Source organism: Sturnira hondurensis, unplaced genomic scaffold (genome assembly GCF_014824575.4).
Source record: "Sturnira hondurensis isolate 20B ecotype Veracruz unplaced genomic scaffold, ASM1482457v3 Scaffold0007406, whole genome shotgun sequence".
NCBI lineage: Eukaryota > Metazoa > Chordata > Mammalia > Chiroptera > Phyllostomidae > Sturnira > Sturnira hondurensis.
In genome coordinates, this window is record NW_028080037.1 from 3,413,706 (window position 1) to 3,441,640 (window position 27,935).

General features: G+C 40.5%; 2 protein-coding genes across 4 annotated transcripts in view; one reads left to right on the forward strand and one right to left on the reverse strand.

Moving 5' to 3' along the window:
* KNTC1 (kinetochore associated 1) overlaps nucleotides 1–11,004 on the reverse strand; it is a 55,289-nt gene extending 44,285 nt beyond the window's left edge. Inside the window, exons 1-13 of the mRNA XM_037051979.1 lie at nucleotides 10,924–11,004; nucleotides 8,580–8,750; nucleotides 7,025–7,145; nucleotides 5,431–5,546; nucleotides 4,995–5,073; nucleotides 4,479–4,556; nucleotides 3,264–3,298; nucleotides 2,913–3,023; nucleotides 2,110–2,200; nucleotides 1,723–1,775; nucleotides 1,377–1,492; nucleotides 893–944; nucleotides 263–361 (exon numbers count right to left, since the gene is read on the reverse strand). Of these exons, the coding sequence (XP_036907874.1) occupies nucleotides 263–361; nucleotides 893–944; nucleotides 1,377–1,492; nucleotides 1,723–1,775; nucleotides 2,110–2,200; nucleotides 2,913–3,023; nucleotides 3,264–3,298; nucleotides 4,479–4,556; nucleotides 4,995–5,073; nucleotides 5,431–5,546; nucleotides 7,025–7,145; nucleotides 8,580–8,708 (1,080 nt within the window). The 5' untranslated portion in view covers nucleotides 8,709–8,750; nucleotides 10,924–11,004. The remainder of the gene's footprint in view (nucleotides 1–262; nucleotides 362–892; nucleotides 945–1,376; nucleotides 1,493–1,722; nucleotides 1,776–2,109; nucleotides 2,201–2,912; nucleotides 3,024–3,263; nucleotides 3,299–4,478; nucleotides 4,557–4,994; nucleotides 5,074–5,430; nucleotides 5,547–7,024; nucleotides 7,146–8,579; nucleotides 8,751–10,923) is intronic.
* A 256-nt stretch (nucleotides 11,005–11,260) lies between these two features.
* On the forward strand, nucleotides 11,261–27,935 carry RSRC2 (arginine and serine rich coiled-coil 2). Of its 3 annotated transcripts, none has more exons than XM_037051981.1 (10): nucleotides 11,261–11,425; nucleotides 15,131–15,287; nucleotides 16,815–16,858; nucleotides 19,277–19,467; nucleotides 20,184–20,333; nucleotides 22,066–22,188; nucleotides 24,493–24,572; nucleotides 25,445–25,677; nucleotides 26,105–26,194; nucleotides 27,177–27,935. In XM_037051981.1, the coding sequence occupies exons 1-10, from the start codon at nucleotides 11,420–11,422 to the stop codon at nucleotides 27,354–27,356; spliced, it is 1,254 nt and encodes a 417-aa protein (XP_036907876.1). In that variant the 5' UTR covers nucleotides 11,261–11,419; the 3' UTR covers nucleotides 27,357–27,935. The 3 variants fall into 3 exon arrangements, with proteins under 3 accessions (XP_036907876.1, XP_036907875.1, XP_036907877.1); XM_037051980.1 differs by having other exon boundaries at nucleotides 11,263–11,425; nucleotides 20,184–20,387; XM_037051982.1 differs by lacking the exon at nucleotides 11,261–11,425 and adding an exon at nucleotides 17,643–17,720 and having other exon boundaries at nucleotides 15,239–15,287; nucleotides 19,255–19,467; nucleotides 20,184–20,387.

Below are 27,935 nucleotides of genomic sequence, written 5' to 3' on the forward strand. Positions count from 1 at the left end.
AAGCAATAACCCTTTCCCCCAATTATCTTCTAAATTTCCTGTGGAGACACAAGAAAACTTAAATATGCAATGGACTGATATTTTATTTGATTATTTTTCTTTTCTTTTTTAAAAATAAAGATCTCGAGCCAAGTGTATTTGAGGACATTTGACAATATAGTTACAAACCTGCGATCTATCCAGGTTTTTCAGTAAATTCCACTCATGCTTAACTTAGTTATTCTTAATTTTTTAAAGTAGTTCAAAATACACATCAACTTACTGTGCTAATTCCTGTCTGCACCAGAGAAGAAACACTAGATACTTCCAAAGAGTATAGTATTTCCATCATAGGTAATGAATAGACCATGAGGTTTTTCATCTAAAAAAAAAATAGCAGAGCAATTAATTCAGTAGGTCAGTATGAACCCCCGAGCACAAGTCGACGCGTCACACACTCAAGGGCACAGGTCACAACACCTGGTGCACCGCGGCATGCATCAAGTTTTATAGGTAAGTCTGCTCCGGTGTTGCTTATGTGTCACGTAAAATTATGTTCTGTCCCACTTTCCAAAGCTGTTGAACAAAAATCCACATACCTGTAGTCCATTCTACACATTGTAGTTAAGATCAATGTAATTCCTCAGTATCAAACTATTTTAAGTGTCACAGTAATAAACATTGTCTTGTGGACATCTTTATCCCATAGTGCTCTGACTAAAAGGTGGAGTTGAGGCTTCTACCCATATTTTTGAGATGGGGAAAAAGACCTCTTGCAAGGTCATCTCTGACTGGTCGGGCGTTTGCGTGACCTCAGAGCTAACACGCTGTGACCACTACCCAACGCCTGCCTTTGTGCTGACGCTGTTTCTAACACGTAGTGCAGGCAAACGTGAGACAAATGTTCCAGTACCTTATTAGCAGGCATTGTCAGAGCTACTAATTTGAGGTTGGTAATGCCTTGCCTAGAAGAGAAAAGATGTTTTCAGTGAATCAAGTAAGATTTGCCAATTGCTAGATATAAGCTAACTCAAAGTGATATTCTTGTATCAAAGTTAAAGTTGATACACACAGATGACATTGAACTTGATTTCTGCATAATTATGGCTCAGGCTGACACTTTTTTTTTTAGTGATTTTTAAATCTGGATGCATATATCAAGCAAGACTGAACTTGGTTTGTTTGCTTGTTTGTTTATTTTGGACTCACACTCTAACACAATCACTTGGAGGTTCGTATCTCCTGTTCTCAGCAAATCTGGCCAACAGTGAAATGGTCTTTACCCCGTCAGTCTGTTCCCAGTGCTACTGAGGATGCAATACGTAATGCTCAGATCAGAACCAGGAAGGAAGCCTGGTCCTCACAGAAGGGCAATCGCTACTAGCATCATAATGTACCACGTGACTGAAGAAGGCGATTCTGCTTCCGTGGTAAGAAGAAAGTCTTCCACGTGAAGAGAGGGCCAGTTCCATATGGGGGTTAGGGTGTAGATATCCCACAGGCTCAGCACGTTCTGCAAAAGAGGCATTTCATTGGCATGTTTTCTCAATGACTAAAAGTTTCCATTTCAGGCTCTACCTTTTGGTATGTATAAATATATATACACTGAAATAAAGCACAGTACACAAGACAATAACTCATCCACCCTGGCTAAGGCCCGTGCCTTTCAAAGTTTGACAACATTTTTGGTGTTAGGCACAATACCAAGAAAAAAACATCACAGGAGAAATACCGAAAACGTACATCAGTATCGAGAACAAAAAGCAGATTGTCTATCAGCTGGAACTTCTTTGCACCTACAGGAGAGAAAGCAAGGTGCGTAAGGGTTGTATTTCTGTGTCACATAAGGCCACATTTAGACGGCAAACTAACACTCATGAACAAAGCGCTCCCATTCCCATGTATTCCTGTTTCTGTATTTTCAGATGACCACTAAAATGAAAAACTCCCAAAATAAGGGCGAACAGGGGCAACGTGTCAAGAACAGCCACGCGTGTGAAACATCATCAGTTCCGTGCGGCTCGTTTCAAGGAGGGGTCCAGCAAAGGGCCACGTGCCAGATTCAGCACGTGGGCGGGAAGGGAGCACTCCCCGACGGTCACCCGACGCAGCTGCGCGAGGTCAGTGTACCTTTAATAATCTCTGCCTCCATAACATTCGTGACCGTCATCGCTCTGAGCGGGTCTGGCTCCCACTTTGAGAACGCACACGTGCCCGTCCCCTGCAGAGGCGACAGATCTGATTCTCAGACCTGAATTCTCCTCAGAGGAGAAGCATGTCAGCTGCACATGGTCCTAATTCAGAATCCACACGTACACATCCAAGCCCAGCTCGCTGTCACCTTCCAGCCCCTCTCTCCGATAACTGTCAACAGGACAGCAGGGGAAGAACCGTGACCCGCTGTTCTTTGCTGTCACGTGAGGAGTTAAGGAGGAGGTAGATTCAGGGAGAATAAACTCACTCTGAAGACATAGGGTAAACTTCAGCTTAACCTACAGGGAGGGGCGAAAGTGGGTTTGCAGTTGTTTGCACGAATAATAACTAATAAGTAACACCAGGAGACTGTTTCGCACACTCGGTTGTAATCCTACTTTGGCCCCACCCTGTATAAATTTGGCAAGGAAAGATGTAAATGCTGTAATTATATCAAACTGTTGCTTACTCTTTGATTAGATGTTGTATTTGTTGTTGTTTTTGCCCATGCTCATAATCGAAAGAAATGATAAATTTCAGATAGAGATTAGTGACAATAAAGATGCAATATTTTTTCCATTATAGAAACTCAGGTTTACTTATTAATTTGTGACCTTAATTTTATAATTCCCATTTCTGTTGCACATTACAAATTAATCTGTAACTGACCCAAAACTATAACTTTTAATAAAGAAACATTTCAGAAACAAAACCCAAAATTTTATAGAAAGAATTATTACCCCGATTATCATAGGGATTTTGCTCGCGAAATCTCCAGGCACAAGACTGAGACAGCCAAGTGTATGATAATTTTCAGTAGAAATAAAAGTGGACTTGATTTGTCCTTGTAACTGCAAAATTTAAAAAAAATGTTATACATATAGGCCACAGTCCAAATTCCTTAGAAATATTGATAAAAATCATTTTAAACCAATCAATTATACATGTATTTTTAAATGGAAACGATATTAAAATGTTATATCCAGCCAATTCCCAAAAGGGTAGCCAGTAGATAATTATATCCGGAAACACTCTCCTAAATTTCCATTACCTCTGGGTTTTGAGAAGACAGTGTAATTCTGTTTTCTTACCTTTTTTGCTTTATTCAGGTCTACGTTTTCAATTGCTGCATAAAAAGAGAAAGCAAGCTAGATGTATCGTACTCACTACAGAGTACACGCCAGTCGCCCCCTGTGGCAGGCGCGACGACGCACCGTCCAGTGAGAAGCACACGGGTCAGAAACCCCGAGGACAGCGGCGACTCTGCCCGGTGGCCCTTGACCAACGACAGACACTGTGACGTGTGGTTTTCAGGGCACCGGCCAGGCTGCCCTCCGGTCCCTCCAGAGCCCCCCTTCCCTACTGAGAGGGTCTCCCGTTGAAACGGGCTCCAACTTTCCTATTCAAGTTCGGAAGTCCGACCCGCAAAGCCACCACTTCACGTTCCGTTTGGAAGAGCGGTTTGACTTGTCTGCTCCTAAGTTAAGCTACGGAGAGCCCGTATCTTAAATCTCATCACATCCCCTGGACCCGGCAGGTTCTTGGCACATACAATTGTAGATTTAAAGAAAATATTTGTAGTGAAGGGGGAAAAAGGGGATAACTATAATAGCATAATCAATAAAATATATTTTAAAAATATATTTGTTGACTACATGCCCCAAACCAATTCCTCAGTCTCTCCCAGCTCAGAGGGATGTATGGGCCACACCACTCGCTTAGCACACAGTAAGTTACTACTAAGTTTGTACGTTGACAAGAATGTTAACACGTATCCAGTCATCATCTGTCTCTGGGTTCATCATTCATTCCATGGAAAAGCATTTATCACCATGCTAGTGTCTGTCTGTCTTGTCTCCCCAGCTGTTTATCCTGGAAGGCTACAAACAACTACATTTCTTCAGATTCTGCTACAGGCCTAACGGTGGAGAATAAGTATATTACCAACACTTCACAGTACACCCAGTATCATAAAATGTAATTAAACTAAAATAATCTTAAAGAGAATATTTAAAATTTTACTTCGAGAATAAGAAATATTGCCACAGCCCTGGCTGGTGTAGCTCAGTGGACTGAGCACGGGCCTGAGAACCAGAGGATCGCGGTTCGATTCCCGGTCAGGGCACATGCCTGGGTTGCAGGCCAGTTTCCGGCAGGGGACATACAATACATTGTGTGTCCTCGGCAGAGGCAACCATACATTGATATTTCTCTCCCTCTCTCCTTCCCTTCCCATCTAATAAATAAAAATATTTAAAAAAAAGAAATATTGCCACAAAATAATATGAATGTAACACTTTACTTACCTTGTTGAATTTTTGCAAGCTGAAGGTTTGTGATACAAAAAAATCCATTGTTTGTAAGAAGCAGCATGTAATAGGTACCTACTAATGTAAGATCAAGACAGTTTCTCTAAAAGGCACATGGATATAAAATTTAAACCAGTAACCCAACTTAGCTTAAATTGCTACTTTAAATTCTAATCATCCAATAATATAACAAAGATACAGTTAAAGTTTATTTACAAACAATTCCAAAAACAATGTTACTCCTTTGAAACTTTTATAAACCAGATTTCACACCCACGGTAGGGGGGAACTTCAGATATATCAAAATAAATTAAGGTCCAGTTAACATTTGTTGAAATGAAAATCTGATAAATATGCTAGAATCTACCAAAATAAACATTTTAAAAGAATATAATGTCTCCTTGGTAATCTACAGAGCTCTCAAAACCATAAAAATTAGTTTAGGATATTATATTTAGGAAAAGTACATTTAAACCTCTGCAAAGAGTCATAAAAAAAGGTCAAAAAACTTACCTTCACTTGAACTGTCTTCCTCGATGACAAGAGTTCGGTAAGTGCACTGATTTTCCCCGTTAGCTTTCTGAACAAAAGCCTAGTTGCAAATTAATTTCAAACAATAAGATTAAACCCAGAAAAACATAATCGAGGATTACATTCTTTAAAATTGCAGAGCTGTCGATTATCATTAGCAATAACCCTGCCTTCCTTCTAAGCATTTTAGTTCTAAAATAGAAAACTGTTTTGAACAGGCAGACTAACAATGTGTTGCAACCCTTACTTTTACAATTTCACATTTATTTCCTACGTCTCTAGGGTATGATCCTTAAATTTCACGTAAAGTACGGTATTCTTTTAATTTAAAACACAAGCAGTGGTTGGCACAGGCTGTGGCTGGCTGAGATGACTGAGCATTTAGACGACAGGAGCGAGAAGCACGACAGGGTCTTACATTAGTGAGCAGCGTCTGCTTCGAGGTCACGTGGATGAAATGCAAGTTGCCGCTCCTCTCCCCAACCAGAAGGAACTTCCCCTCCTGACATAAGCCAACTACATCCACTTCTGTATCTGAAAATTTCAAGTCAAAGTTATGAGCTTCCTTTAAAGAAGGTGTATTTGCGATGCAAAAGAAACCTGTAAATTCTGACAAAGTCAACTATCCAAGTTTCTTTTAAGTATTTTTTAAAAAGTGGTGGTTAAAGTAAAAAAGGATGCTACAGACTCTTCAACAAGGACAATACTTACCGAGTGCTGCGACGCCGAGCATTGCTCTAGGCCTTCTGCACACGTATCTGAGGCTATGGGTCCCCCCTTCAAGGAGCTCAAATTTTAAGGCAGTAACAGACGATTCAAACAATGAGCACAGTAAACAAACTACATGACATGTAAGAAGGTGATAAACTCTCCGGAAAAAAAGAAAAAGTGGAGCAGGGAGAGAGCTCCGCACAGAGCGGAGTGCTCGGGACGCCCTCCTTGACCAGGTGAGATGCCAGTGAGCGAGGACCTGAAGGAGGTAACGTCACTGTCGGCACAGCAGCAAGAGGCCTTCAGAGCCGGCGCAGTGGAGGCTGGGAGGGGGAGGGGTAAAAGCCATGCTTTGTAAATGGTGTAGGAATGGAACTCATTCAGCGGCAACATCTTTATATAAATGTATCAAAGAACACAGCCCACTACTGTGTGGGTAAAACTGAATTTTGTGGACCCAGCGGGGTGGATAGGCTGAGATTCCGCAAAATATGGGCATCCTGCCTCCATGCGTGATCGAGATTGTGTTCCCCCACGCACACCTTGATTCTTTTCAGTTGTCAGAGTTCTACACAAATACTTCCACAACCATCTCCCTCTCAAAACGGCAGGCAAAGCTTTCACCATAGTTTCACCTGTTTTCTAGCACAATTACTCACTAGTTTCTTAATTTACCCTTAAGGCCATATTTGCAAATAATGAAAGCTCTTTAACTCAATGATGAATTTATAAGCATTTAAAAGCTTTGTATAGTGTTCTGCATTCTAAAAGTATTCAGACATCTGATGATACTGAAATCACGTACAAGATTCAGGTGCTTGAACCCAAGGGGCCCAAGTGGTCATTCTGATATTTACAAAAGCCACGCAAGTAAATTGTTGCTTTGCATGTGTTTCCCCTTAGACCTACTGAGAAGGGGTCAGCCCAGTATCCCGAGTCTAGATACGCAGCATTAAAAAAAGGCACTCAAGACAGTGGATTGAGCGTGGGCCTGCGAACCACACGGTCGCGGTTCAATTCCCAGTCAGGGCACATGCCTGGGTTGCAGGCCAGTTCCCAGCGGGGGACTCACGAGAGGCAACCATACATTGATATTTCTCTCCCTCTCGCCTTCCCTTACCCTCTAAAGATAAATAAATAAAATCTTTTTAAAAAAGGCACTCAAGATTAATTTCCTAAAATTAGTCCAATTTCGAGTCTTAGAAGTAATGGAGCGAAGGAATGGCAATGCAGTAGAAACTGGCAGCAAATACTTGACTTCCAATCTACCTTACCACTGCCTTCCAGGGTATTAGACTTACCAAATACAAGGTGCAGCTGAAGCGATCTACAGACACCGTCGAGCAGGATCACCGACTGGTCTGCTACGATAATAAACCCGTCGCTTAAGCTGCATGCTTGTATCTTCGGACTTAACGAGGCCTGTGGGAGGGAAAAGCGGGACGAATGTAAGACATTTTCATACATGCTTAACAATGCCGACCACCAGCATCACAGTCCCAAGCACCCAAGTGTAGAACTTGGCAGTCCTCCTCTCTTTAGCCCACGTGGCTAAGCAGTCAAGTTTTCCTTTGCATGGTATATCTTGAATCCATTCAGAGTCTGAAATAGGGAAAGTCCAGGATGGCTAGGGACGGGCAAAGCATTTCTACACACAAGTCTTGGTTTCCTAAGGTTGGTCTTATGCCCGTGGGAGCCAGCAGGCATTAGCACAAACGACCCAAGACTGACATCAGGTCTCAGTGTCTGGAGCACGACAGGGAGGCGGACTGAGGCGAATCGTGAACTGCAGGGTACGTGCCCTTACGTAACTTACTAAATCCCCTTGGAATGCCTAGCATGGCCACACCTTCCAAGTTACCAAGAAAAGCTGCATCTTTATGTGAAATGTTCTGATTTTTAAATATTGGCAGCTAAGTCAACATTTTAAAGAACACTGTGCAAGCCAAATACGAATCTCGTTTTCAGTTTCTGTTGATTAGAGCTTCCCACGCATGTGTGTCTTGAAGCAGATGGGAGGCTCGTGGCTGAAAAAGCCCAGCACTCACCAGCTGAGTAACCTTGGGCAAATGTCTCGACTGACTCTCCTATAAAATAGGGACGATGACGAGGATATTAACAATAATACCTACCATGCTGGCTTTTGTGGAGAGTTTTGTAAGCCAATCAGTTCACTTCATGCCTACTTCAAGGGTCACATTCTCCAGGTGTAATCTTTGAAAACTCCTCCCCATCCTGACCTTTTCTTTACACTCTTGGCTGGTGTGGCTCAGTGGGCTGCAGCATCAGCCCATAACCAAAAGGCTGCAGGTTCAATTCCGATCAGAGCACTTACCTACCTATGTTGTGGTTCCAATACCCAATCCCGGCACGTTCAAGAGACAACCAATTAATGCTTCTCTCTCGAATCAATGTTTCTCTCCCTTCCTCTCTCTCAACACAATGAAAAAGTGTCCTCCAGAGAGGATTGAAAACAAATCCCCCTTGTTCAATGCTGACATACAGGGAAGCTGTTGTCTTCGAATATTCATTCACCTTGTGCCCCGCCACCCTGCTGTAATCGCTTATTATTCCAGTAGTTTCTTTGTCCATTTGTTTGGATTTTTGATGTGGATAATCATGTGAGAACAAAAACAGTTTTATTTCTTCCTTCCCCAGGTATAAAGGTCAGTTTGGGAAACACAAATCTTAAGATAACGTAAGGCGAATTCAGATGGCAATTTCCAGTAATTTGAGGCTGAACCTTGATTACCTGAGAAAGCGCTATATTCATTCACAAAACACTTACCAGGTAGCTCCCGGGCCCACTAAACACAGTGAAAATTGTGTGAGTAAAAACCGCATCAGAATCATTACCTTTTCGGAGGAGATCTTTGCTAGCAAATCTACTTGATATAGAGCAGTTCCATGTTCTTTTCTGGATCCAACACTTAGGTACCCACTTCCTGTGTCATCGCTTGTCAGTAGCTCAATATCATTCCACATGTTGCTGGGACTGTTTTCCCAGTTCGGGAATCACTGCTTTCCCTGTGGCAAGATGCAAAATTAAAGACCGATTTATATTGTTAAAATCCAATTTCTTAGGAAATAACAAGGCTTTATCTAAAATACATATCAATAAGTAAAGATTTCCCTATCTTCCTATTATTTCTGTAGTCACGAGATACTTTGGACCAGTTCAGATAAATGGAACCATAGCTCCAATTATCACAAGATGAGAATGTAATTGTTTAGGAACACCATTCTGATCTGACCAATGTGTCTCAGAGTTTCTAATATTTTATGTGCCTAACTTGAAATGATAACAAGTTCTCATTTGAAATAAATCTTTAATCAGTATAGCAATAAACAGCAAAAGCTCTGAAGTCAGAATGTCTGGGATATCTTAGGATGGGAAGGTTCCAAATGAAGTTTACAAACACGTTCATTAATGTTCCCAGTGTAGCACAAGAAGGGAAAATGTTAAGGGGAAGAGGAAAGAATGTGGATTAGGTTTCTGACTGGACCAGAGAGTATACCTGTAACTGTAGGAGAGTCATTTAACCGTCTCATCGACAAAAGATTTATAAACTCATTTTATGTGTGGTCTGGTTGAAAGTAGAATGTTAGGATAAAAAATGAAAAACGATCCCTGGATGAAAACTTTAAGGCTGGTGGGGAACCATAACCGATTAATTAACAGTTGTTCTGATAACTGCTAACACAATATGTTTTAAAATCTGTGGAAGGAACCATTTTAGACTTGAGCTCTTCCACATTAGCTGGCCCTTTAGCAAGCAACTTAATCTTTGCTTCTGAGCTCCCTAAACCATGGAACAAGAAAATCGTTGTACCCTCCTGAAAAGTTATGAGTTTTAAACGTTCACAAACTAATTCTTAGTTCCTGGCCAGCACTCAGTTGTAAGGGCTAGCGAATTTATTATTGCTGTTGGTAGAAGCAACAGCAATAATATTTGGGCAAGTGGTTTAAGATCACAGGAATTTTTTACGTGTCAGTTGTGGTTGGTACGCAAGGTTGTATTAGTTTCAGGTGGACAACAGTGATTAGAGGAAAGGAATTCTTACTAAGAGCGAAAGCAAGGGCACAGAATCGAAGCATCTCAGGACAGACGATGGTTTTAGTGGCTGGTGCTTGGGTGGGAATTGTGAGATTAAGACAGGCGGGAGGGAGGGAGTACTTTTATGGGTATCAGCGTTCCATATCTGTAAAGACAGTGAAGGCAGAGGTCTTTGTCACTATGAAGTCAATACCCTTGTAGAAGGGACACACATAGAATAGTTAACAGGTACTGAGTATATGTTAACAAGCAAGCTAGCTTGGAATGCTTTTCTCATTTAGTATACACAACAGCCCATTTTACAGCTGAGGTTAAATAAATGGCTGAGGTCACCTAAAGGGAGTAAATGAGGTAGCTAGACAAGAAAACTCAAATTTACAGCAGCTAATAACTGTTACACCACTCCCCTATGAGAAAAAATAAGGAAATGCACAAATAATCACACACTGAAATGTTTCAAAGCAAACAGAACAGTGCTAAGGGGCAGGGAGGGTCGCTTAAGGAGAACCTGCGTGGGAAGGGAAGGCGGTATCTGAGTGGGGACCGAATAGCAAGCAACCAACTACGCAAAGCTCAGTGGCTGGGGCGAGTTCCAGGCTGCTGCTGAGCCATAGCAAGAGTGGAATGGTGCTGGGGCTAAAAGCATCCTCGACTTCAAGATCGGGTTTATCCTGAGCGAGAGGGGCAAGATACTAAACAGATGAATGACATGATTTGATTAACAACTTGAGATCACTCTGGCTGCTGGCTAGAGAACAGATCAGTGACAGAATGATGCAAAAATGAAACAGTTTCAGGTAGCTCAGATTGTTAGCACGTCATCCCCAGACACCAAGGGGATTGGTGCAGGTTTGATCCCAGGTCAGGACACATGCAAGAAACAACCAGTGAATGCATAAATAAGTGGAACAACAAGTCCATGTTTCTCTCTCTCTCTCTCTGAGAGAGAGAGAGAGAGAAATAAAAGAAACAATATCAACTAGACCACCACACACAGGCGCTCAGCTGGACATTGGGGCCAGCAAGAACCCACTCCAACTTCTCCCAACAGGGTCTTGAAGGGAAAACACCCAGAACTGTGCTAATGATGCCGTAACTTAGACCTTAACTCACTCCCAGCTTCCTACAGCAGCGCAACTCACCTGCAATTGAAGAAACTAAAGCGGAACACGTAAACTAACAGCCCCTCTTTCCGACTCTCCCCAACCGCCTCTAATCTCCAGGTTCTGCCCTGTTTAAATTGGCGGGAGAAGACCAAGACCAACCCCTTTTACGGCGGCCGGAGAAGGCCAAGATTGGTATAAACTCGAAATAGGAAGCCGCTCCACCCTAAATTCCACCCTTTCCGGACACCAGGCTGCGCAATCGAGGGTGTATTCTTGGCTCCGCCCCTCCCCCTGGCTTTACACGCCCTCTCCAAAAGAACAACCAATCACGGCCACGAGCCGCGTTGCTATAGAAGGCCTTCGCAGAAGCCCCTTTCCTCCCAGCAGGCTGTGCGACGTGCCCGGCCTCATCCCCTTTGTGCCATCCGGGTCTCTCGCCTGAGCCATTTAGTCTGTGGCGAAGCGTCAGGGCGATCTGTACTGTTGAGAGCGGCAAGTAGAGGCGCCGCTCTAGCGGCCAGGACTCTGGACTATGGCGGTAGGTGCCGAATCTGAGTTTGAGGCCAGGGGTATTGTGTTTTCTGCCACTCCAAGATTGCCTGAACGGCTCCTCGAGCTGTTGTCCGCGCTTGTGTGGACAAAATGGCGTCGCGGCCGCCTTCTGCGCCCGCCATCATGGCTTCCTGCTGTAGGGAGGGGGACTAAGGCGGTGTCGGTGGGGGTGGGGAGCTGCGAGAAGTGCCTTTTTTACCCCCCCAGAACTTTCCTCTTCTGTTTCCCAGCTCTGTCCCTTTCGGTCCACAGATCTGCCTTGGGTCGAGGTTACTCCCTCTCGTTAATGGTTTACGGGGAGTTACGTTATGGGAATAGGCTTGCGGTGGGGAAGGGAAGAGTGATCCGGGTCTTTTGGAAAGTACTGTCCAAAAAAGGGGTCTGTAAGGCATAAAACGGGCTAAGAAAGAGATAAGAAATGAGCCATTTTACTCTTGTGGCACTTTTGCTTACGTCCAGTAAAACGAGTCTAGTGGCATGATTTCGATTAGTGTTTCGTCTGTGAAAACCGTAGTGGGGTACTGGGGAATGTGTTGGTGAAAAGGAGTAAAAATTAGAATTCATGAGAAGCGTTTGGAACCAACCAAATGATGCTACGTTTCCGGAGCGGCTCGTGATGTAACAAAATTGAGGTCTTGTTGGAGGCATTATAATCAAGCCCTGTTTTTGGCGTTTTTCCCTTAAATGTATGAAGCTTTCGGTGACCCATTTAACCTTAGGTAAAAATTACGGTTCTTAAAAGAAATGAACAACAGGCTGCTTTAGGTTTAAGCTTATGCCCAAATCTGATGAACCGCGTTGTTGTGTGATTCCTTCATTGATACTTAATCCTGTTAAAAGAAAAATGCAGGCATTCTGCCTTCCTTCCTGCTAACCAAAAAGATTTTCTCATTTTCAAAAACAAATCGTAGTGGTAAATATAGGGGAAAATAGGTGGTTTACTGTTTTTAATATTTGGGGGTATCAGACATCACAAAGTATGGCCCTTCCCCCCCCCCATACCGGATTGATTGAATTTAGGATCTGCTTTTTTTTTTTAAAAGGTTTCAAACACTTGGCAGAATTTAGGCAACTAATCGGTTTAATGTTTTCGTTTGTTTAGTGTTTTGGGCTTTCAATATATTTTAAAAGTAAAAAAAAAAAAGTATTTCCCTTGACCTCAATAAATTTTTGAAAGATAACTCAAACCCTGGTTTCTTCTGTTCCTCCTTCAATAAAAAGACACAATTCCCAGGGCGAGTGGCCTGGTATTAAGTCCAACTGCCTTCTCTGCACTGGAAAAAGATTTGTAGATTATGTCTTGAGCATTATTAGGGTTTTAAACCAGACATACATTTTAAGAAACAATGGTGGCCTTCCAGTGGAGCAAATGCTGGTGTGCAGGGTAGTTTCAGCTGGCATTTAAGGTCTTTCTAGAGAGGACCCTTCTAAATCAAAGTGATGCTTGGAAATTTTTAGAGAAACATTAATATTCAGTTGATGGGGGGACAATTTAATTATGCTAGTATGAAATAGTTTCATAGAAATCACAGTTTTGTGTGAGCCACGTGGTCACCTATCGTTCATATGTGTTGAGTGATAGAGGGTTTCGTTGTCTAGTGGTTTTACAGATGAGGGTGGCTGTTAGGTGTGACTAGGCAACCTATTGGGCAGGGTGGCTTCCCTTAAGCCCAGGGCATTTGATTTCCCTGTCACCATTCTTCGGTGGTGCTAAGCATGTACCAGGGAAGTAAGCCACTGACTGAAAACTTAATGCCTGGCTGCATGTTGTTTCCACGCAAGGGTTATTTCAGTACCGGCCGTGGTCTCTCAAAGTGACTAGACGTGCTGGTGGCTCTGAAATGCTCTCCCGGCGCGGCATGCACTGCAAGAGGCGAGAGCAGGGCATCGAGTTGGATGAAAGGTGAGCTTTGCCAACACTTAGTGCATCATAGATACGGCTGAAATAGCCCTTAAGGACAATGAGAAAAAAATAAAAGGACCTATGTTGTGAAGAGCAGGGTCACTCTCAGTTGTTGGTTACAGCATCCCTTATTAGTAGACGGTGAAGATACCATCTTAGGTGAGTCAGCTAATATAGCTGGATCTCATCTATAAAGTGAAAAAGTTAAACTCAATTCTAAGAATGAAGCCTTTCAGGACAAAAATGTATAATTCCAGAAATCACTCATACATAGAAAACGGGGGGGGGGGCAGGGGGCTGGGCGGGAGTGTGCTTGAATGACCCTCTCCAGTGTTTAGTTACTGCCTTCTGCTGGTTGTTTTTTGGGGGGTAGGGGTACCGTTGTTAACATATGATTTATGTCTTTAATCCCAACTAGCCTATAAATCCTTCCCATCTAATTTACCATTTTATTCCTGGAATCTAGTATGGAGTTCGGCACATTTTTATACTCAGTAAGTAGTTGAAATAATGCAGCCCTTCCTGTCTATGACTCCCCATTTATCCGTTTCAGCCGCCTTCTCTGAACAGCAGGATCAAATATTTTAGGTATTGTGGACAAGGTAGAGTCTCTCATGGTCCTTGTTGGTGGACTGGCTTGTCCACTCACTTTGACAACCCTTTTAAAAATGTAAAATCCATTCTCGGCTCAAGGACCCTGGTTAGCCAGCCTCTGACCTAAGGAGTCAGCTCCCCAGGCAGAGGGACTATTCCATGACTCACTTAAACCAATTTCCTCCTTTGTGATACTAAAGTTACTTGTAATTTGGACCACACAGTTAAGCATAGCCACAGATGTGTTTTTTAATGGAAAACTAGTAACTAGAATTCATTTCTTCTCAAACATTCTGTGCTGAGTACTCAAGAGGCAGTGAGCAAGGCCTGAGAGATTACCTTCTGTGGCCTGGAAAACAGGGGAGTGAAGTTTAGGTGGAGGACCCTGCCCTTAGAGGGAAATCGGGCCTCTGGGGGAAAGGGTTTTACTTTTTTAAAAGTTTATATTGTGATAACTTACAAACTGCTTTGAAGCAGAAACAGCTTAGTGTTTCCATAGCCCAGAGCATAGGAAACACAGACCTTGTTTTGCAGCAGTGCTGTGCCAAAGGGCTGTTTTCATTAAAGAGCATTTGTGAAATTAAGATTGGGCTTTTGGATTGGTGAGTTAATTTTCTGTTACATTTTTCAGAAGCTGTTTTAAGATTTTACAGTCATGCATTTCTTTAACTTTTTTAAAATTGATTTCTAGAGAGGGGCGTTGATTTGTTTGTTCCACTTACACATTCGTGGCTGCCCTGACGGGGATCTAACCAACTGAGCTCCCTGCCTGGGGCTTGCGTCTCTTTCACCTTTAATGGCTTGTTTAAAAAGTGAACTTGAATTCACAAATTTAAAATAGACTATGTTTTCTCTGCTTGAAATGTTTATTGGATTTTGAGTCCTTACTTTCTCCTCTTGGCCCCTTGCTTTGAAAGTTATAAAATAATAATTTAAAAAATAAAGATACATTTGTCTAGTTCCATATGTCTTTGGTATTGGGTTAGTCATTTGGGTTTATTCAGGCCTATTTATCAGGTACAAAGCATATTGAGCTATTTGGAAATAAACCATTCTGGTTTATTGATTAACCTGTTTATTTTTTAAAATTCTAGGATGACTATCTTTTCTTCCCTCCCCACCCTTTCTTTTAAGAAATTGGTGATATTTTCAATGTAATTAAGATTCTACGATCATTTTTCTTGAAACTTTTAGGCTAGTGATACAGAACGTGATGGACTAGCCCCAGAAAAGACATCCCCAGATAGAGATAAGAAAAAAGAGCAGCCAGATGTATCTGTTTCTCCTAGAGCCTCAAAACATCATTATTCAAGATCACGGTCAAGGTCAAGAGAAAGAAAACGAAAGTCAGGTATGAGTTGTTGGGTAATACACACTACCAGCATTTGCTATAATTCATGTAAACATGTAAAAGACATGAACTGTTTACTAATAATATGTGTGTTCTCCCCAGGTTAGTAATGGATAATGAAAGTCCATGGAGAGTTTTTCAGTTAGGAGAAATATAAATGTTCTAATGTAGAAATTACTTGTTGAAAGCAAGAGTATGTTTAAATTTGTGTCATAGTAACTATTTAACTCTAAGATGTGTAAAATGCTTCAATTTTGTTCTTTCAACATTGATACAATATATTGAAAGATACACGGGGGTGGACAAAAGTATGTTTACAGTTGTGAGTACATGAAACAGTTTGTTCTTGTATTATATATTTTTCCATATGAAAAACTGTAAACCTACTTTTGCCAAATCCTGCAGTGTGGACAGTGGTGTATTATTCTGAACTTACTAAACATCCTTTGATGTAAATTATTGAAACATTTTTTTGCCCTGGCTGGTGTAGCTCAGTGGATTGAGCATGGGCCTTCGAACCAGAGGATTACAGTTCAATTCCCAGTCAGGGCACATGCCTGGGTTGGAGGCCAGATCCCAGCAGGGGACTCACGAGAGGCAACCATACATTGACATTTCTCTCCCTCTCTCCTTCCCTTCCCCTCTAAAGATAAATAAATAAAATCTTATAAAAACATTTTAAAAATAATTTTAACAATTATTAAAACTTGCCCTTTTTTTTCCAACTATATTTATTTTTAGAGAAAGAAGAAAGTAGGAAGAAAGACAAATGTTGATGTGTGAGAGAGACGTTGATGGGTTGCATCTCTCGTGCCCCCAGTTGGGGACTGAGCCATACCAGCCAGGGCCTAGCCTTGTTTTTTTAACTTAATGTTAGAGTATTTCTGAAGCAAGAGGTTTGGTATTTTAAAAAGTTAGACCATCCTTGGCTGGCGTAGCTCAGTGGATTGAGCACAGGCCCACGAACCAGAGGATCGCGGTTCAATTCCCAGTCAGGGCACATGCCTGGGTTGCAGGCCAGTTCCCTGCCGGCCAACTTCCAGCAGGGGGCGCACGAAAGGCAACCATACATTGATGTTTCTCTCCCTCTCTCCTTCCCCTCTAAAGATAAATAAATAAAGTGTGTTTTTTTTTTAAAGAATCACATTTTTTAAAAAAAGTTAGACCATTGTATAGGCAGTGTGAGAGGTGGGGGGTTTGGAGGGGGGTGTTTAATGTATTGCTATTTAATGAGGCTGTTAAGTGGAAAGTTGAATAGTAATGAGTTTAAAAGTTTTAAGGCTTGAGCTAATTTTTTATTCTTTGTGTCCACAAATAATCATCTATAATATGGTTCAAATATAATTTTTAATATACATATATTTGAAACTAATATTATCAAAAATAATCTTGAATGGAAGTTTTTCCTATAGTGTAACATTCTTTTGACTACTTACATTGCATGTAATCCGGCCTGTTATAATTATTGAAATTTGTGTTTAAGGTGTTTATCTTAGTTTATGGTTCTTTTTTTGTGTGTCTTCACAGATAATGAAGGCAGAAAACACAGGAGCCGGAGCAGAAGCAAAGAGGTAATTAACACTTTGTAGTGAATAGGCAGTTTGAAATATTTTTAAAGTATCTGGTAGAAATGTTTGTGTGTGAATATGTGATATTGTCCAGGTAAGTACCAGAACTTGAAATTTAAAAGGTTAATTGGGCTATAAAATAAGCATGATTTTGATTCATCATTTTCTCAAGAAGATAGTTGTTTGTATGAAAAGTTCATTCAAAGACTATTAATTTTATTATGTTGTGAAAATATTCACAATAAAAATTTCATATGAAGAATATAATTGGTTTTTTTAGGCCTGTCACACAGAGCTTCCATTAATCTGAGGTCCCGAGTCTCCTTATGCCTGATGACCGCTTAGGATTTCTGAACAGCAGTGTGCTAGATGTCTGTGGGCTGCTTTTTCTTTGTGGAAGACACTTAAGAGTCCTCTTTTCATTAGTACACTAGTTGTATTTCTCTGATAGAGGTTCTGAATTTTGAAATAAAAGTGTCAGAGCTAACTAGAGAGGTGGCGGTGACAGCAAAGCCGGAAGAGAGGGACAGGCAGCAGCTGTATGGCGAGGAGTGGACTCGCCCACACTCACCCACCTGAGAAGACAGGGAGCGGACACGCAGAAGGAGCTGCTGAAAGGGCAGAGTCCTGTGGGGGCTGGGCACGGGTCCTAAAACGAACGTGGGCAGGGACTTCACCTCTTCCCCTAATGGAAGCTCTGTTAAGTTTTTAATTTAGGAGAGTTTTTGTGAAAATGACTATTTTGTTTAGCTCACATGATAACATTTCTATAATAAATCATACTCAGCGTGCTAATGCGCGAAGAGACTGAACTGAAGACGCTGCAGACTCAGATAGCAAAATAATAAGCCTACTTCATGATAAGGTAACTATTAGTCATTCAAACTCCTATTTCCCTTAAGTATATCTTAAATCAGTTAAGGGTTTTAATGGTTTTTTTAAAATTAATAGTAATGTTACATTTGAAAAACTGGTTTGAAATAAACTACAACCTTTGAAAGTTTAACCACTTAAAACCTTTCCAGTTTGCCGCTATATGGCAAAATCAAGGAAATACTTTTTTATAACTCTTGTAGAGAACTGGCAATGAAACTAAAATTTAGCTGTGACTCCAGGTCTCTTTATTTTTTTGTTAAATAATAAATTACATACTGCGATCATTTTGGATAAGTCATCATGCATGTTATAAAATGTTTGGCCAAGTTTTTTGTTTTTAAGAGAAATTAATGTTGACTGTAAAGAACTATCTTATGGCCTATTTTGGGAACGATGAAACACGTGTCCTACTGTGGAAAAGCACTGGCCTGAGCTTCAGAACATGGGCCTGGGGTCAGCTCTGCAGCTGTGTAGTCTGTGACTTCCAAGGCTAAGTTTACTTACCTACAAAGTAAAAGGGATTAGAGGGTCTGAGTTTCCTTCCAGCTTTAAAATTGTGATTCCGAGATGTCCAAGATTTTAAGCCTTAGCTACAAGATGGATTTGACAGATGTCAATGTGAGGGATCCAGTGTGTTGCACTTAATCTAAATATGTGAGTGTAGGGTGGAGACTTGATCATACAATTTTAGCTCAGTCTCTGAATGCATGTGTTGTGAAAATAAAAGCTTTGGGTTTTTATCTTTCAGACTAGGGGAGTCGTCTGTATTGTGTAATGGTGTAGGGATTAATGATGTTACACCTAGTCTGAGTGCATAAAAGTCAAAACAGATACAGTGGCCATTTTCTGTGTTAGGTACCTGAAATGTAGTAGAACTCCAAGCCTGTTGGGATATTGCAAGATGAAAAGTGATTGCCTCACAGTTTAGACATTGGGAGAAAAATGCAGAGAGGTCTTTTAGAGAGAGGATGTGGGAGTATAGCTATACAAAGGACACCTCAACCCTGCGTAATTTAATTTGAAATTGCAGAAACTTGACTATTATTTAGTCAAGTTAATTTACTTAGCTACCTAATTTGAAATGCATTTTCTGGTGCATTTCTTTGTGTCCTTATTATCTTTGTTATGGTTAGTTACTTAAACTTCAAGTAATATGTACTCTGGACTTAGAAGTTGATGTATATACTGGGTCTGTTCATTTAAAAGGCTTGTTGGAAAAACTAAAAATGTTTTGTATGTGTATACTTCTCTTATTTTAGATAAAAGAGGCTTTAGGGGTTCCTATTCGTAACGTTGAAAATTGTATTAATAGTGGTATTGAAAATATTTGGGGGGGGACTGCATTCGAGGGCTTTATAAAGAGAAAGCACAGCCAGTCGTCTGTAACTGAACACGTGGGTGATGCGAAACTAGAGCGATTTTTAAATTCGCCACACACTCCTAAGGTTACTAATGTTGCATCACAACATTTTTGTCTATTGATGCCCATACTAACTCTCTTTGTTGCACTATTTTCCTGAAAGAACCAACTTCTTCTTAAAACAGGCAAGAAGACATGAATCCAAAGATAAAACTGCTAAGAAACACAAGTCTGAGGAACACAATGACAAAGAACATTCTTCTGACAAAGGAAGAGAGCGACTAAACTCATCTGAAAATGGTGAGGACAGACACAAACGCAAAGAAAGGAGGTCGTCAAGAGGCAGGAGCCACTCGAGATCTCGATCTCGCGAAAGGTAACTGGTTTGGTGTTGTGTCTCCTGTAGAGCTCCTAAGTCACGTAAAGCTTCTCGCTAATCGGCAGTGCCCCCAAACCTTAACCTGGAATATTGTTTGTTTGTTTGTTTTTGCTAATATGGCCTATTTTTCTGCTCACTAATGTCCAAGCTTTTTCAGTGAAAGAAATTATATTGCTCAGTTATGTTTATATAATTTAAGCCAATATAACTATCTTTATACATTGCTGACAAAGGATTTATTTGCTGCTAAATTCTAATCTAGGTTTTGTCTTATAGAGACAAAGATTTTTGAGATACTGGGTCATGGCTCAGATTTGTGGGATTTTTTTTTTTTAAGAAGCCAGTATTTAACATGTTTGGAGATTTCTGTGAGGGATATGTAAATTAGGTCAAAATTTTCAGTAGTTCGATAACATTATATTCTTAAATTTTATAAATAGTCAATACATTTTCAACTATTACTCTTAAATTGGGGTAGGATGCGTTGCATTTTTGACAGTATTGTTTACTATGTTTGCTAAGAGACATGAAAAAATGCAGTCAATTTTTTCATTACAGTTCTTTCCATTGAAAACCTTAAGCTATCTTTTTTGTACAGAATCCAGTGTAGTTTATTGCCTATCTTGACTGCGTACACTACAGGTGCCTAGTTGGTAATGTCTATAATGGGAAAGGTGCACCTCTCACTGCAGACTCGTGGGCTTTGATTTCAGGCGACATCGCAGTAGAAGCAGGGAGAGGAAGAAGTCACGGTCCCGGAGTAGGGAGAGGAAGAAGTCACGGTCCAGAAGCAGAGAGAGGAAGAAATCACGATCCAGAAGCAGGGAAAGAAAACGTCGCATCCGATCTCGCTCACGCTCAAGGTCAAGACACAGGCATAGGAGTAGAAGCAGGAGTAGGACAAGGAGTAGAAGTCGGTGGGTGTTCACCATCTAGGTTAGATCGTATAGGCCCCTCATAGGTTTGTCTTCTGTCGATCAGAATAAACTGTGGCTCAGAATTGAGTTCTAGAATTACCACATCCTGACCAGGAAAGAACAAACCTAAATTCTTGTGTAGTGTTCCTACACAGCCAAGTTTTGTCAGATTGCTTGTGAAGTGAAGGTGTGAATAGTTGCATTTAAAATTGCTTGTTATTCACTGAATTCATCATGATTATCACAGTAGCTTGCATTTATTGCATCTCTCCCATGTGCTGAATGTTAGGGCATAGTTCTTTCCACATGTTAGTTTGTCCGGTACTCAAAACAACTATTTTGTGAGCTAGACCCATTGGATTTTGAGAGGTTGAGTTAACGTGCTCAGAGGCCCAACATCATAGTTACTGTAACTGCTAAAACCCAGGCCTGGTCCCAGATGGGTCTGAATGCAGTCAGTGTGTGTGCTGGCCCCTCTGTACTGTGTGAATTCCCTCAAATACCCAAAAGATGACCTGAGATGACGCACCGCAGAAGTACGCGCCTTAAACTTATATAATGTTGTTAACCTGTGTGACCCCAATAATTTTTTTTAAGAAGATGAGCTTAATTCAAATCTGTCTTGATTAAGTGAAGGCTTTAATTTGTTGAGACAGGACAGTAATGAGCATGGGGGGGTAAATTCTTAATAGAGAATATGATTTCTTTATTAATACGATTATTGTAGTATATTTTACCTATGGTCATGGGTACTAATTAAAATAATGGGAAAGATTTCTAAAAATATATTTCATTGATTATACTATTACATTTGTTCAGTTTTCCCTCCTTTCCCTCCACCTTAGTTTGTGTCCATGGGTCATGTATATAAGTTCTTTGGCTTCTCCATGTTTTATACTATTCTTAACCCCCCCTGTCTATCTCGTACCTGCCATTTATGCTACTTATTCCCTTTACCTTTTTTCTCATCCTTCACTGCCCCCCACCCTACCCCACCCCAGCTGATAACCCTCCATATGATCTCCATTTCTGTGGTTTTTGTTCCTGTTTTAGTTTTTAATTTTTTATTTTATTTTTTTTAATATAGGTTCAGTTGTGAGTTTGTTGTCAGAAAGGTTTTTTGTTTTTATTTAAATTGCCATTTTGGCAATTCAGGTCATTTATGGATTTTCTAGTTTTGACTATTGATACTTTTTATTCTGATCCATACCTGCTTTTTGTGTTTTGTTTTTCCAATTCTTTTGTTTTAGTGATTCATACTTTGTATTTTTGAAAACATCTACAAACTCATTCATTCATTCATTGTAGATTAAAATACTAGGAACATTTAACCTTTCCATCTCACTACCAGGCATTTTTATGAGAAATGCACAAGGGTAGTCTTTGCAACATTGGGTGAAATAGCAAGACTGGCATTAACCTAAGTGTCCGTGTGTCGCGGGGATGGTTAAATGAACTCACAGAAGACTAGTCTCACACACACACACACACACACACACACACAGACACACAGTTCAGGGCGTCTGTGAAAGACGCAGAACAGGGCAGGCAGGGAGGGGTTCAGAATGCTTCTGTGCGGTTTGATTTTCGTTCAGCTGTGTGGATGTAATGGACTTTGACTCAGCAAAATTGATATTGCTTGGCCATAATGAGACATGTAAACTGTGATTTCTTACAGAGATAGAAAGAAGAGAATTGAAAAACCAAGAAGATTTAGCAGAAGTTTAAGCGGCACTCCTAGTCCACCTCCCTTCAGAGGCAGAAACACAGCAATGGACGCACAGGAAGCCTTAGCTCGGAGGTGCGTGCTTTCTGTGGACGCTCTTACCCCCTCGCCCTCCTTCCAACTTGAAGTAGGTTCTCGGTTGTGTGGACGAAATGAATGCTTGCAGTCAGAAGATAATTGAAATAGTTAAATCTAGCCATGAACGCTGTCGCACCTTTGTGATCTAGGACTAAGTAAGTGATTTAATTCTTAACTTACTGCACAGCTGCGGAAAGATTGCATGTCTGCGGCAGTCCTCTTTCCTGTTGTGATGAACTGACTCGTTCTCAGTTCTAGACTAAGTATTTTCAGTGTGGAATTAAAACTTAGAAAACATCTTAAATCTGATTTAAGAACTTTGTTGATTTTGCCTCTAACACTGCTTGGTCTTGTTTTTCTTCCTCAAGAAAAGAATCTCTGAAACAATAAGTAGAATTCTGTCAGTGGTTTTCTTATCACAAGCCAATTTGATCTCTTACATTTCACTGTGGAGAGCATAGGGGCGCCATTGTAGTTTTAAATATTATCACATTTCAAAGGCGGGGGGTTGGGGGGCCACATGCGGTTCTGGCTGCAGTGCCTTTCAAAGGACCGCCTTGTCTCAAAGGGAAAATCCCAGTCCTTGTTGGCAGGTTTTCACATACTCTGAAAGCTATAGGCTCTTGATTTGGGCGCTTTTTCTTTATGAAATTGAGTTTGTATTTTTTTCCCCCATTACGAAAATACAGTTGTCACAATGTAACCTGATGGGCTGCTGCCTTGTGAACCCAGCCTGGCAGAAACTCCACCTGAACAGCAGCAGCAGCAAAGGTGTGAGCTCACCCCTCCTTCATTCCATTCACTAGTGAATGGTGTTAATTCCAAACTTGCAATGGCCGTTTTAAAAGTGCAACCAGTAGTGGTCAAGTGTGTTTTCACTCCGAATCTTAAGATAACAGAATTAGGAAATAAATTACCACAATATTTGAACTAACTTATAAAGAGTAGTCCCATTAATTCCGGTTGTTTTTTGTTTTGTTTTAAAATTTTACTTACTTTTAGAGAGGGGCAGGGAGGGAGAAGAGAGAAACATCAGTGTGTAGTTGCCTCTTGCGCGCCCCACACTGGGGATGCTGCCCACAACCCGGGCATGTGCCCTGACTGGGAATCGAACCAGTGACCCTTTGGTTCGCAGGCCAGTACTGAATCCACTGAGCCACACTAGCCAGGAATAATGCTGGTAGTTTTTAAGCCATAAAATGTATTCTTATTTACTGCAAGTTTATTATGTTTTAAGTTTGGATTTTATTAAAAAGTTGAAACTATTATTGTAGTCTAAAAGCTTTTGGCGGTTTTTTTTGTTGTTGTTTACTTAAAAACAATACAATTTTTACTACCACTGATTTACTGTCTACGACTCCCCAAAACAAAAAACACTTTCCCCCGATCCTTGCCTCTATATCATATTCAGAAGGAAAAGGGGTGGCGTTTAACTTAAAATTGGTAGATCAAGGAATTCTTCAAAGAAGAGGCTTTCTCTTTCAGGAACTCATTACGAAGAAAGTGTTCAGGACTCGCCGTGTAGGAAGTAGATAACCGACTTGGCAGCGTGTTTAGTGTGTGTGTTCATGGGTGGATTTAATGTGCACCGGAGTGTGTTTCGGTTTTGTTTTGGGGTGAATTTGTGTTTCGTGTTTTCAGTTCTTTACTCATGATACATTTCTTCAGGTGCTAAAAATTTCCTAATACTGAGCCCCGCCGCCATGCTGCGGTGCACCCCGCCCCCCCCCCCCCCCCATTTATTAGGTTATAGGGAATGGCAGTTTGAGTTTGTGTACTCGTTCAGGAAGAAGTTGGGTTTCTTTGTTTGTTTAAAGATTTTATTTACTTCAAGGGAGGGAGTAGGAGAGAAACACCAATATGTAGTTGCTGCTCGCCCACCAGGCATGTGCTCTAGGCTGGGAATCAAACCCACAGACAGCCCTTTGGTCTGCAGGCCAGTGCTCAGTCCGCTGAGCCACATCAGCCAGGGTGGGGAGGGCTTGGCTTAAAAAATTTTATTATTATTGATTCGAAAGGTATACAATAAAGTATATTTAATGAAAAAATTATCTGCATGTTAATTGGCCTTATTCTATATCAGCCTCCTCCAAGAAGTATTTGGTAAATCTGTAAACATTGTTTACTGCTTAACATACTCTGACTTATTTCCAGTATTTATTTTCTCCTTATTTCTGTAACTGACACTGATAAAGATTGGATAATTTTTATTTTTTTAACCATTTCTGGAAACTAAAAGCTAGTGAAGATACATGTTGGTTTTATATTGTTTTTTAAATTTATCTAAATGGTCTTTGACAGGTTGGAAAGGGCAAAGAAGTTACAAGAACAGCGAGAAAAAGAAATGGTTGAAAAACAGAAACAACAAGAAATAGCTGCAGGTAATTTTTTCTTTATTACGGAGGTACAGCATTTCAGGTTCAGAAAAGTAATAGGAAAAAACTATCTATGATCCCTGCTACCCATCACTACACGTCTTCTGGTTATGGTTGCGGAAATGGAGTTTATTAAAGGTGGTGGCCTGGCCTGGAGTATGTGGTGTGCCTCGTTGGTTAAGAGTCAAGTTTGTAGACCTAGACGTTGCCGTACGACTGGAAGTGGTCAGGGCGTGCTTACTATTGATCGTGTGGGGTGGGAGGTGGGTCAGGAGGGTTGTTTGGTTGGTTGGTTGGTTGGTTTTTGTGGGGGGTTGTTTTTGGTTTTTGATATTCTTCATTAATAGTGGTACTTTAAAATCTAAAATTGCACAAACGGCCTTTTACAGGAATAATTTTTAACAACTTTTAAAATCTTACATTGTGGCCTGGCAGAAAAATACGTGATTTGAAGTCTTTCTGTGTAGTATCTGTTAAATGTGTGTGGTTACCTGTTTTAATATTTTTAAGTGTTGGTAGGACTTTCAAATGGAATGTCCAGTTATTTCATAAACTTAACCATAAAAATACAAACTTTTATTATGTTTATAAGTTTAGCTACAAGCAGCAAAGTTCATTTTCATTGTAATAATACACCTTTTTACCGTTTGCAGAATTCTTTATCTTTAAGCAGTAAAAGAAGTTTTAGTATGTATAAGTGACCATCTATATAGAAATACGTTTATCAATGAATGCATTCAATAATGTATGGTAAACGTTTTTGCTTTATAACCGAATGTTCAGTCATTTCCTTACACGGTATTTGGTGAATAGTCGCCTGCAGTGAAGTAAACCAGGCTTGTTTTAGTCTTCACATTCACACTTTCCTCCTCCTTCAGCGGCTGCGGCTACAGGAGGGTCCGTCCTCAATGTGGCTGCCCTGTTGGCATCAGGCACGCAGGTCACCCCTCAGATAGCGATGGCCGCTCAGATGGCCGCCCTGCAAGCGAAAGCTTTGGCGGAGACCGGGATCGCTGTGCCTAGCTATTACAACCCCGCAGCTGTGAATCCAATGAAATTTGCTGAGCAAGAGAAAAAGAGGAAAATGCTTTGGCAAGGCAAGAAAGAAGGGGTAAGTTCTTTTGTTCCCCTCTTTTGTCATTTATTCCTAATTAGTAGTTGGTTTAAAAAACAAATTGGAATTGGGGGGGCAATTAGTTCGGCTTTTTCTTCTGAGAAGCTGATGGAGGTGGTTTAATTTGCCACCATTATTATTTATTACTGAAAAAATATCAGGCTTTCAAAGCAAGCCAGTAGTAATACTATATGTTTATTAAACAAAAAGAGGCTCCTTAGCTTTTTTCATATGTATTATCATGGGCTTATATTCTTTTGCTTCACTACTCTGTAATAGAAATCTTAATTATAAACTTCATTGATAGTTATAAATGCTATTGTTTTTGTTTTGTTTTTTACTTGAATGGAAAGATTTAATACCCTACTAAAATATATTTAAATTTAAGCTGTACATGTTCTGAAAGTTTAGTGTTTCTTCATAGGACAAATCCCAGTCTGCTGAAATATGGGAAAAACTGAATTTTGGAAATAAGGACCAAAACGTCAAATTTAGGAAATTAATGGGTATTAAGGTGAGTAGTATATACACTTTCTATTAAAATTCCTACTTAATTTTTAGGGTAACACTGGCGCTCAACTTCAGATATATTTCGGTGATGTGCCAACTCTGTGCTTTCTGTTTTGTTTGTGTTCTCCAGATTAGTTTTACCGAATTAACTAAAGTACATTATCACTAAGTTGACAGCACATATTACTTGACTTAAATTAACAGGTTCGTTGATTATTACTGTGTATTTATACCTTAAGTCACAGGTGGCCGGCAAGGCCTGCAGGCCGAATCCGGCCCCCCACCTTGTTTTATCTGGCCCGGCACCTTGTTTCTGCCCAGCAGCAGTGCCCAGCTCTCGCTTAACTATTAAGGAGTAGTTACATTTCTACAGCCCTAAAATTACATTCGGCCCTTTGAAGGCAATCGAGAAGCCCCCAGTGAAAATGAGTTTGACACCCTTGCCTTAGATGGACACGGTTCGAGATCATCAGGTTGTGTTTGTAAACTAAATTTTAAAAAAGGAATTAATGAATTTGCTTTTTTATAAAAATACTGCTCATTTAATGTTAACCTGATGGAGTAGGACCTTCTTGATTTTCTTAAAGTTTCAAGGAAGTTTTTTTTAACATGTAGAAAATTGAGTTTTTGCTGGGTACAAGTAACACAGAAACAGTATTAGATTTCATACAACCTAGAAAGGTCCGCAGCTATTCAGACATTGGTCATTACTAAGGGAATTGGTATTTCATTGAGGGGCTCGTCGGAGTAAACTAAGCTGGCTCTTTACACACTGTCTGGCATTTTCTTCCTGTTCTTCATCATGCCCACTAAAATGAGGCTGATGTATTATGTTACTTCCCAGCACCTAGAGAGACCGTAGGATGCTGAATGAATGAATGGAGCTATGTACTTGAGGTCAAATATGTATCAGTGCTGTGAAGTGAGAGAAGCACTTTTCATTTCTGTCTGAATTCATTTTAATATATTTTCTGTCTGCTGTTCAGAGTGAAGATGAAGCTGGCTGCAGCTCAGTTGATGAAGAAAGTTATAAGACTCTGAAGCAGCAGGAAGAAGTATTCAGAAACCTAGACGCTCAGTATGAAATGGCAAGGTCACAGACCCACACACAAAGAGGAATGGGGTTGGGTTTCACGTCATCAATGCGAGGAATGGATGCAGTTTGAAAAAGATCACGCTTAATGTTTGGAACTTTCTAGACTGCTGGTTCTGATGTCAGGTCCTTGTTCACCAAACAGCTAGCATTCTAGCTTGCATGGGTGTTGCATTGACTTTAATTTATTGAAAAATAACGATTTTTTGTAAATATCAGATCAGTGATACTGGTGTTAGTGTTGTAATTAGGTTAAACCCACTTCCATTTAACTCGACAGGACTATAGAAGGACAGTATTTTTTAGTTGATGAATTCTACTTTCAGAATGTGTAAAGGCTGCAGGTGGGATAAAATCTCATACATGGATTTCTTTTCGTGTCCGCTGTCTTGTGTACTTTTGTATTTACCCTTGTACAGTTATTTTCATCTCTTGAAACATAAAAGAAAGTTACGTATGTTCTTTGGAAGATCTGGCCATTTGGTACATACTGGCACAAAGAAGCTGGGTGGTGAGGATAATAAAACTGTTTTTCTCAAAACTGGTGTTAATTTAAGTTACCTGGAATTCTTTTTTGAATTTGTTTTATGGTTTCTGTAGCATTTTACAATTGCTATTAGGAAACACTGACTTAAAAAAATTTTCTTTTTAA

Excerpts from the sequence above, each read along its gene's own strand:
- RSRC2 (XM_037051980.1), top strand. Across the intron at positions 19,468-20,183 it reads AGATCTCGATCTCGCGAAAG|GCGACATCGCAGTAGAAGCA; the intron begins GTAACTGGTTTG and ends CTTTGATTTCAG. Across the intron at positions 22,189-24,492 it reads CAGGAAGCCTTAGCTCGGAG|GTTGGAAAGGGCAAAGAAGT; the intron begins GTGCGTGCTTTC and ends GGTCTTTGACAG.